General features: G+C 41.9%; 1 protein-coding gene across 1 annotated transcript in view; it reads right to left on the bottom strand.

Moving 5' to 3' along the window:
• The window catches only part of KATNIP (katanin interacting protein), a 57,937-nt gene extending 47,435 nt beyond the window's left edge, over nt 1-10,502 (bottom strand). Inside the window, 4 exon segments of the mRNA XM_010170377.1 lie at nt 293-427; nt 2,998-3,080; nt 7,444-7,613; nt 10,434-10,502. Of these exon segments, the coding sequence (XP_010168679.1) occupies nt 293-427; nt 2,998-3,080; nt 7,444-7,613; nt 10,434-10,495 (450 nt within the window). The 5' untranslated portion in view covers nt 10,496-10,502.
• Between the last annotated feature and the right edge of the window lie 770 nt (nt 10,503-11,272).

Raw genomic sequence — 11,272 nt, 5'->3', positions numbered from 1 at the left:
GAGTGTCCTTGCATGAAATACCTTGTTTCTATCCAACTGAGATAATATTCTACCTCTTTAAATTAGGACTTAACATGTAACAGTGTTGTTGACTGAGATCAGATTTTCAAAGTAGTTTTACTTTTTCTTTTCATTTTCTCCTTCTTTATGCCACATCTCATCAAGGCAAAATCATCTAGTGAAAGAAAAACTATCTACTGGGTTTGCATGCTCTGGCCAGGACTGATACCTGGGGCCGTTCACACTTCAGCTGACACTACCATGAACAACAGAAGGCAATTGCCAATTGTACCTGGGAGAAACGGAGAGGATCATCACCATTTGTCTCCATGTTCAAGCTTTCATAAGGTTCAAAATCCTCAGAGTACTCAAGAGGAGGTTTAATGCAGAGTTTAGCTCCCCTTTCTGTTTTAATCTCCACAGTTTTCTGTTAAAAGAAGCATTCAAAGAAATTAGACACATTTTGTACTCTCAGCAGTATAAAAAGAATAATCATTGCGTTTTACATAACAATATCCAGATCAAGCAACCTTTTTCTTCTCTCTTCTATGGAAGGTTTCTGTCCTCCCTGAGCTCACCTCTGGGTCCCTGCATTATGGTTTAACTGCTCTAGTCAAACTCCCCAACTGCTGCTGCTATCCCTAGAGGGAGTCAGGCCCTGCACACATCATGGGTTTGGCACCAAAGTGAGTGCCAAACAGAGTTCACCTCCTCACCTCCCCAGGTAACGGAAAAAACAATAGGAGTAGGGACACAGCAATCAACAAAACAGCTGAGGTGGAATCACTTAAAGCACAGGGACATGAAGAAGTGCTGGTGGAACAACCTTATGGTGAAAGCTCTCAAGCCTGTTCTGGGGAACCAGCATGCTTGGGTGCCTCTCTGAAATACATCTGCACATGGGGAACCAACAGGAGGAGTAGAAGCTCATACCTGGTTATAGGGCTATAACCTCATTAGGATCACAGAGACATAGTGGGATAGCTCACAAGACTGGAGTGCTTTGATGGATGGATACAGGTTCTTTAAGAAAGACAGGCTGATTAAGATGAAGAGGAGTTATCATCCGTTATGTGAGAGAGCTGGTATGCATGGAGCTCTGCTGAGGAACAGGTCAGGAGCCAGTCAAGAGTAGAAGGCAGACCAGCATGAGCACTGTTGTAGTGGGTGTCTGTTACAGACCTGCTCATCAGGAAGAAGTAGATGAGGCCTTCCCCAAAAAACTACGAGAATACACAAGTTCAAAGACCCCGGTCATTATAGGGCACTTCAACAAACCTGGTATCTGCTGGAAAGACAACACAGCATGGCTAAAGAAATCTAGGTGATTTCTAGATTACACATGTAACTGAGGAGCCAACAAGCAAAGGTGCTGTGCTGGAGATGCTGAGAGAGCTGGGACTCTTCAGCCTGGAGAAGAGAAGGCTCAGGAGGATCTCATCAATGTGTGTAAATACCTGACAGGTATCTGCTCACTGACACGACAGGCAAATTTAAAAAACCCATGAAATTCCATCTGAACAGAAGAAAAGAAATTTACTGAGAGGGCGATCAAACACAGCAATAGGTTCCCCAGAGAGGTGGTGGAGTTTCCATCTGTAGAGATATTCAAAACCTCTGTCCTGGGCAATCTGCTCTAGCTTGAACACAAGGATTGGACTAGATGATCTCAAGAGTTGCCTTCCAGCCACAATAATTCTGTGATTTTGTCTATGTATGAAATTGACCACTTGAAGTAATTGCTATTTTTTGAAGATGTATTACTCCTGTGTATAATATAACAAGTGGGAAATGTTATACCACAAGCATTGAAGCACAAAGATTTCTTTGCCTTTGTAAATGTCAGACATAGCTGTGAAAGTGGTTCAAATAAATTTGTTTTACTTTGTAATTAGGATGCAATCAGAGTGTGCACACTGTCAGTAACTCAAGCATGGCTAAAGAGGGGTAGATTTGAGAAACTCATCCTTCCATACCACAGAATTTCAGTACTCCAAAAGATGACAAAAGAGAAAGCATGAAATGCATGTGCCTCTCTCAAGGAACAAAATTATCTGCAAGTAATATTTTTCCCCCCCCCATCTTGGAACACTTGTGCAGACATATTCCATAGGGGAAAGGCTCATAAGTGAACGATGGGAAGAGGACTGTTTCATTAAAGGTAACATGTGACCCAGAAGTCTGTGCAATGATAATAAACTTCATTATCTGGTGTTCATACACTCCTCTACCATTTTGTAAGTGCCAGAAGCAGAGATGTCCCAGAGACATGAACCCAAAGCAACCTGGCTTTTGATAGAACGTGTTCTTTCAATAAGGCTATCTTCACACCTCATAGCACACCTAAGTTTGACAGTTTTGGTCTTCTAGCTATCCAAAAACCAGGGACAATTACTCGTGAAGTAAACTGCTGCCTAGTACAACCTGAACCTTACTCAGTGGTTACACATTTCCTTATCTAAATAATTCCAGTTGTTCATTAAGAGACTATAAATCTGCTATCCTCCCATCCAATTGGATAAAAGACTTAAGGTATCATTCTAAGCTAGTCTCAAGTAGTACAGCTACCTATACTTGGAACTAATTTTCCAACTAAGTTAGAGGAGATATCTCCTTCTTCACTTGGCTCTTCTGATTAGCATGATGTAGGGTATGACTAGCCACACTAGATAAGCTCTCTAAGCTTGCTATCAGAGTTGTCAAGAAACAGCTATTCTGCTGGAGGACAGATTGAGCCAATCATGTCAAGGCTTTCTGTGATGGATGTCACTGAAACCAGACCCTTTCAATGAGATTTGCCTTTTTAGGCTTCTAAGTACACACAAAACTGGTCAGGGTATCATTTCACACTGTCACTCAGTATCCAGACCAAACCAAGACTCGGATTCTATGAGAGTCCCAACTGCCCACTATCTACTAGTTGCCACCAAGTTCCCCCAAAATTATTTATGATCTAAGAATTAATTCAAAGATGCATTCTTTCCAACTGTTTCTTACCTGAAGCCAACCTTTGCGTTGTATTTTGCTTGGTGCAGTCTGGGTGCTGCATCCTCGCAACCCACTCTCGTCTAGCTGGGCTGCTTTTTCAGAATGTAGAGACAAGAATTAGAAGACAGAAAATAGAAATACAGTGTTTAACAACATACACCTTAGTTTGCATTCTTTTGTTTTGGTTTTTTTTTTTCTTTTTCCTTTTCCCCAGACAAGGACAGAAGAGTTTGACATGTGGATGGTATCAACAACTGAAAAGGCCTTCCACTTTAGATACTGGATAGTTGTGCCTTAGAAGCAGGAGTTTTGAATCTCTTTGGGGACAGTCATCATCATATGTATTCAAGAAAATAAATTGTTTAAAGATACATTAGTTTAACAGCAAGTGAAGTCTCACATTTATTGATATGAAAGTACAGAAATATCCTCTAGAACAGGGGTGCACATCATTCTAACTCTTAGCTGGGGAGACATTAACCTTAGGAAACCAATCCAGCCCAGACCCCATATATGCTGGGTTCACAAAGGAATTCTGTGTATTTACTCTCAAACTAAGGAAACATGAGGTATTGTCAGATTAAACAAAATGTATTAGGTATTTTACATGATGTGCAGAGAAAGATTCTTCATGTACATGTCACAAATAAAGGACAATCATTTTCCTTCCTTTCTAAGGCAAGGAAGAGCTGGCTCCAGAACGTCTGCAAAAATTTTGTGTAAGGTCAAGCAGAACTAAGGGTTCCTGCTCAATGTGGAACAATGGATTTCCGAGAAGATGCTTTGGTTGAGACAAAGAGACAAACTCTCGCAGGTCACATCAGCAACCTCAATGAAGCAAGGACATCACCAACACTCTCAATAGCATCCTAAAGAAAGGCATCTCATTTCCTACATCCAAGACAGATTTACAGCTTCCATTTCTTCTCAGTGGAGAAAAACAGCTGATGCAAAACCTGTTTTCTTTAAGTCGTAATTTAATGGTCACCCTAAGCCAGCACAAAGTGGCACTACCAATAAAAGAAGCAGTTGTCCTACAAAGGTCATAGAATCACAGAAAGATTTAGTTTGGAAGGAACCTCTGGAGGTCACCTAGTCCAACTTTCCAAAGCAGGGCTTACTTCAAAATTAGATGAGGTTGCTCATTACAACTCTCAATACCACATTTTCTTTTTTGGGTTGGACAACACTACATGCCCTTGTGCAGTGAACTGTTCAGAGAATCGACACGGGCAAGTCTGAACTGAGGAAAAACATAAAAGAAAGATCATTTTTAATTGTAGGCGCTTGTGCAATCTGGTTCACCACGAGATTGCTCAAATGCTGGTACAAGCAGGTAGGACAGAAGAGGCACGGGGTAGGACTGCTTTTGGGAGAACAGAGTATGCTTATGTCAATTTAGAGTGATCATAAAATTGCAGACCAAAAAGAACAAGATGTTGTTCTATTGCTTCAGCACGAAGTATCTGTCTCTCAGGCCTGAAACAGGACTAAGAACAGAGGGGAAGAGGAATGGCCTGCTCCAAGGAAGAAACAAGTCATACAATATCTTGTTTGGCAAAACAGCCCTTCCAACTTGAGCTCCTGCTACTCCATTAGGCTATTCCTAAGGACCTCCAGAAATAATTTGTGGTCACTAGCATTGATGCTGATTACAGTGGGGCTCTTCTGGCACTGAGGGTGAATTGTCCTGATGTTACAATGCTAGAAATGGTCTGATTCAGTCACTGCTGTGGGACAGAATTGGAAGCATCTTTCACTTCCTAAGCAATCCATCTCTTCTAAGCAACTGCCCAGAAGGCCACTCGCGTATGCTGTAAATCTAAGTAGGAACAGGGGACAGGGTAGGACTCACGTTACCACTGCTGAGAATTTGGTTCTTAGAATTGTTTGAGTATTATGTGATGGCTTCATGCAACCAGCTCTCTCTAAACCAGTAAAAACAGTAGTTCAAATCCCAGGCAGAAGCTGATGCAGCTGAGCTACTTGCCTATGCTACAAACATTACTTCAGAACAAAAACATCCTTCTCGTGGGATGGATGGGATGTGAATGTTTCAGCACACAAAATAGGTCCCCTGGTGTTATTCCCTTGGAGACTTGAGCTGACCATGCCTATTCTAGAACTGAGTAGTTCATCATCAAAATACCAGTTATAATCAAAGGAGACCTCACGCTACCTTTAAGCTACGTCTTTATAACCACACCAACATTCACTGGAAGTACACACACGGTTGTGAAACTATATCTGGGTTATACACCCAAAGAAATGACAGTATACCTAGACACTAGCTTCACTACCGTATAAACCCATCGTTTGCTTTAATTAATTTACCAAGCCTAAGTGTAAAACGTTTATCAATCAGTATTACCATTAATTACTCCTAGGGAACACAGACAAAGAAAATAGTCCAGACAAATAGATTTATGACTATGCTTTCAGGAACCACAGAGAGGGATTTGTGCCCTTTGTGTTATTAAGTATCACACATTCCTAATTTTTCAGTGAAGACTAATCCTATAGATGGATGCTTTAGAATAAACAAATGATGCAATAACTCTCATGGGAGATGGATAGGGAAGAAAATTCAGTGCTGTATCTCAGCTAGAAATCATTTCTGTAAGTAAAATCATATTCAATCATTGAGAAGAAATGCCTAGAAATGAAACAGACCACAGAATCGCTAAGGTACTAGCTCCAGGCAAGAAGCTTATACAGATTAACAAAGACTCCCACTCTGGACTCTGGTGGTAAAGTCAAATGGAAGAAAAAAAATGACAGGATGATGATTTAGTTGATGTCTTTCACTGCAGCTAAATGTGTTTAAAATAACAACAATGGATAGCTAAAAACCAGCAAAACACTGAGTTCTCTTCTGCAGAGATAATGCTACTGTCTCTTATGTTGATGGAGTTGAGGAAAGGAACAGAGACTGCCACTGAAGTCTTCAAAGGTCCCAAAGACAAGCTGAAGTATTCTACCTGAACCCAATCAAATGGCAATAAGTGACCATTAAAAAAAAAAAACCAAACCAAAACCAACCAACTTTGGTTAAGCTTAGAGACCACAGCTGCACAGCAGAACTTGAAGAGGAAATTTCTCTTGACAGAGTTCTATTGCAGCTACTGCCGCAACATCCCCGCACAATTTTTGGACCAAAAAGTCGAAGACATTGTTTAACACCCTTTTCAGCTACCTGAAGGTGTATCACCCCAGGGTGACAGAGCACACGATTTCCATCTGTTTCCAGTAGCCAAGAACATTAAGTTTTTTGCAACATTGCACACAAGTTTTTATTTCATATAGAACAGTGCAGCTAGGTGACTAGCTGATTCCCCGTCACCACCCCACATAACCTGCAAGAAATTATACAGCAGACAGCTAATCCTGAACACCCCTAAACTTGTACACAAACAGTGGGTACCAGCGTGGCAGGAAAACAGAGCAAAAAAGAGATCACGGCCAGAGGTATGGTTAGAACAGTCACTGAAAGAAAAGCTAGTTTCCAGGATTGTTGAGATTAATAAACTTCAAATCATAATAAATTACCATATTAAGTAACTTTTAAAACTCTTTGTCTTCACTTTTAAGTGAAAATAAAGCATCAGCAGACACAATCTACACAGCAACATTAAAAATACACATTTTAAGAGACAGGTTGTAGCAGGTGTGAGGATAATAGACTACGGTTGGTAAACTGCTTTACACAGGGATTTAGGGAAATCAACTTTATTTTCATTATGCTAAATGGATTAGAAGGTCACTAAGCTCACACTTTATACCTCCACACATGCAAAATGATTCCTGTCACCACATTGCTCTCTATGACTGACAGGCTTAAACTAGAATAAAATGTACATTTTTAAATCAAGCCAGCTAATCACTGTCAGAGAATGGTAGATTTTCTTTACTTCAAATATTTAAAGATTAGTTGTCTTTTTAAGACGATTATTAGAGCTCAAACATAATTCATGAGTTTAATGCAGCTATTACTGGATATAATTTGACTATAGTCTATGTCACCAAATGTCATTTGTCTATAGGACACCAGACGTAGATAACATTGAAATCCATCAGATTTTAAAGCCTATTAACGGTGCTAAATGTCAGACAAAAGTATACCCTTATTTTACACTGGTGATTTATATACATTTATAATCTTCTATTTTTAATTATAACTGTTTAACAAATTGAGAGGTGAGGAAATTAAACTTTGGAATTAGTTAGGGATCAACTAAGAAATGGACAGGGTGTTGCAGAGGCTGTTCCTTACATCCAACCAGCTCAAGTACTCTGGTGAAAGAGTCCCACAGAATTTCATTCCACCAGGCTCAAATGCTGCTGTCTCCGTACCACAGCCTGAGCAGTAACCTCACCAACTGATTACAGCTCTGATGAGTAAGTGTTTACAACAGTTCTGGACTGCAATCTCTGTAAAACTCCCCTGGAACTCACCGTTTGTCCTGGTGGCCTTTGTCTCATTTTTAAGGCAGCCATGTGAGTTGATTTTTCTCTGGTAATTTCTCAGTTCTGAATTAGCTCCATTCAGATACAGAGAAAATCCTTGTTCTAACTGCTCCAGTTTAATTTGTACAGGATCTTTTCTTTTTAAACGCCTCAGCAGCCTGCAGTAGAAAGGATAACAGTTCATCCTTACACAGTGCATATGGAGATGCTCAGATCAGCAATAAATACAAAAGCATGCTATGTCACACAGCTAAAAAATATGTTCATAGTTCAAACAATAATTTTGGAATATAGCTTCCAGGACAGGTTCCTGTTCTGTGATGTTTGTATGAGTACCCATGCACTATGACATGCAAAGTTTGACCAAACCTCTCACTTCTGAGACTTTTTTTCTATGTTGTTTCTCATTTCATATTATTTTTTCCATTCAGTATTTAGTATATTTAACTTTTCTTCTGGAGAATATCTAAGAGTTTTACTTAGAATTTCAAAAAGCTTGAAAATGGTTGAGCTCTTTAAAAAAAAAAATGACAAAGATTATTTGTGTTTTGCAACTTTAGGGGGAAAGCCCCCAACCAATCATGCAATTAGAGATACCAGAAACTTTAAAAAGTCTGGTTAAAATAATAGTAAAAAAAATGCCCTTCCCCAGGGTCAATTTCAGTGAAACACCTACCCTCCCTCTTCCAAGTCTCATCTTCCCTCCCTTCACCACGGGTTATACTCAGCCCATCCTCACTCCTTCCAAGAGGTCACATGCAGGCCAGGAGGCTGGGGCCACGTGGGTGACAATTTCTGCCCGTCCCTGCATGTGCTTCCTTGTTTCCCTCCACTCCAGGGTGGCTCAATCCACAGGGCAAAGTCCCCCAGGAGTATGTGTTCTGACATGAGTCACCTTCTTCCGAGAGCATGTCCCCAGCACGGCTCTGGGCAGCATGCCTCCACAGGAACACCCCAACCCCTGCAGCCACCACTCACTTAAATCCACCCCCGGCCGCTCCGACTGGCTGCTGTTCTGGGAGGTGTGGGCTGTTTCTGCATCCAGCACGCCTCTTCTGCAAGGTACAGCTGACAGGTGCTTGTCGTTTTGTAATTAAGCAGCATTTATTTCCACCAAAATCCATAATTAGAGCTCTGATAAGGATACAGGTCGTTTCAATCATTAAATAATTTGTTTTTAACCTTTCCTAAAACTGCTTTAGGAGACTCTATACGAAGGAAAGCTGTGTTCACAAAAACTGTCTGTTCTTCTAACACAGCTGTGGCTTTTGTAGGTTTTTTGGTCTTTTCACCAAACAATTTGTTTTGTTACAGGATTTGAGTAAAAATCTTACACCTTGTGGTAAAGGAGGGAATCCAGCAAGAAAGTTCTGTGGACCTTTCTGAATTAACCTATGAAATTCATCTGTCTAGGGTACAATGACACAGGCAGGAATGTTCATGTGCACAAAGATAAAAATAAATGTTTTAAACTTGTCTGAAAGATATTGAAGTTTACAAAGCAACCCAGATGTCCTTATCTCCCACCTCAGCAGAGCTTGACTTTGCACATTTAACTTTGGCAACTTTTGCATGCAATTTTCTGTATTTCTGACAACATAAAACCCTCACCTCGTAACAACATCCTCACACAGTGTGAGCCACCCGTTACTTCTGACTCTATCTGGTGGCTTCACACACAGTGGGACCGTGTGGTTCTGCACTCACTCCCACAACCCGATGAGATGGGAAGGGAACCATGGGCACCTCCTCACCCCCGGCTCTGGGGGTCCATCCCCACAAGGACAGGGACAGCTCACTGACCAGTTATGGTCATTGGCAAAACAGACTCCATTTGGGGGAAAAAAAAAAACAATTTAATTCAGGAGTAAAAACGGAAACAAACCAGCCACATCTTAAGACACCTTCCCCCCATCCCTCCCTTCTTCCTGGGCTCAAATCACTTTGCTCCCCATTTCTCAGCCTTCTCCCCTCAGTGGCACAGGGGACAGGGAATTGGGGTTCAGTCAGTTCACCTCTGCCTCTCTTCCTAGCACGAAACAAAGTGTTCCAACACGAGCTTCCCATGGAGTTATGGACCTCCTCAGGCCCAGCTCCCGCATGGGGACATCCACGGGCTGCAGACGGGCCTCTGGTCCAGCTCACCTCCTCACCCCTAGCTCTGGGGGTCCATCCCCACTCTGGCATTGAGTGTCCCTGGGGTGTCAATCCAGCCACCCCTGCCCTTGGGCTCAGCCTTCTGCTCCAGCATGGAGTCCTCCATAGCCTACACGTGGGTATCTGCTCCACCGTTGAACTTCCATGGGCTGCAGAGGACCTCATTTACCTTCACCTACTCCTTGAGTGTTAAACTGGGTGTCTGAGGTTCACTGTCCTCCCCCTCCTCCTCCTGGAAAGAAGCTCTGTCTCTCTCTCTTTGTTTCGGCTAATGGTCGTCTTTTGTTCAGGCCAATGGCCTCTCCTCCAGGTTCTCTCCACCTTCTTCTCTTCAAGGCAGTCATTTCCCTCACAGATATGGATTTGCAGAGGCATTTCTCTAGCGCTAATTAGCTCAACCTGGGCTGCGGGTCGCCTCAGAGCCAGGGGAGCTTCTCACAGGGGCCATCATTGTAGCCCCACCCCTCCAAACCCAACACACTCTAGAACCACTTGCTCTATAAACAAAAATCTTCCCTGGAAGCCATGGAAAAAATAATTATCTTATCATTATCTTATAATATTTATCTTATTATTATCTTAATTTCTATTTTAAGGCATGCTGAAGAAATTCTGTGATCTCTATTAATAAGAACCTTGATGTACTTAACAAACAGGGAAGAAAAGAGAATCACCTGAATGCTTTAAGACACAGCAAGTCAGACTTTGCACCACAACCAAGTTTTTAAACTAATGTTCACAACTGCTGATATGAGATGCTATACTAGATAGTACACAACATACATTGCATACTCAATGGGGGTAACAATTCTGTATCTTACCGGTTTCTCTGCTGAAGGTATATTAAATATTCATCATGTTTTTCATCAAAGTCAGGCACCATGTCCTTAATATAAAGCTGAAATGAGAACACAATTGTCATACTGAAGTATAGGAATTATTTACTGTAGAGCATTACTGCTTTTGCACCCTAGTAGACAAGAATGCTATAACTGAAAAATGTTTCTCCCTCAACAAAGCATAAAACTGTCGGTGTAATAAATAAAGTTCCTGAAGAACAAGGAAATGTTACGTTTTACTTATTTTTTAAAACTTTTTACAATCTACTGAAGAGCTTAAAAGTACTAAAAATGGAAGGCATATGGTAGAATGAGTTTATAAACCAAGAACTGACAAGCAAGTCAATCCTCAGGCACAAGCTGAATGGGGCAGGCCCACAGCCCAGCTGCAGGATGGATTTCCTGAGTTGCTACTGCTCAGGTGGTCATTAATTACAGAATGTATTCACTGCAGAGGCTGTACCCATTTAAAGTGCTTAATTACAGACTTTACCTCGCTTGTCTTTCAGGAAATAGGAACTTTTCCAGCAACTCCCAGCACATATCCCAGAGCTGCAAGTTGTGGCAGGGTTTTAAGGGTGCCCTCTTACACACTCAGAAGCTGAAACTTGCCACCAACACACCGGATCGAGTTCCGCACCACAAAGAGGAACTCGGCCGTTCGTCCCTTACCGACTGCGGTGTCTGCCCACACACCGCCCCGTCCCGCGCCCTCGCGGAGGTAACGCGGCCTTGGGGCTCAACTGACGGCTCCGAGCGGAGCTCGGGCTTTGCCTGCGCAGGCACCGGGCGTAGGAGAAACCCGTGGGGCGAGTCCCGCC

This window comes from Antrostomus carolinensis, unplaced genomic scaffold (genome assembly GCF_000700745.2).
Source record: "Antrostomus carolinensis isolate BGI_N321 unplaced genomic scaffold, ASM70074v2 scaffold21476, whole genome shotgun sequence".
In the NCBI taxonomy this organism is placed as follows: Eukaryota; Metazoa; Chordata; class Aves; order Caprimulgiformes; family Caprimulgidae; genus Antrostomus; species Antrostomus carolinensis.
This window is presented reverse-complemented; position numbering and strand designations above follow the sequence as displayed.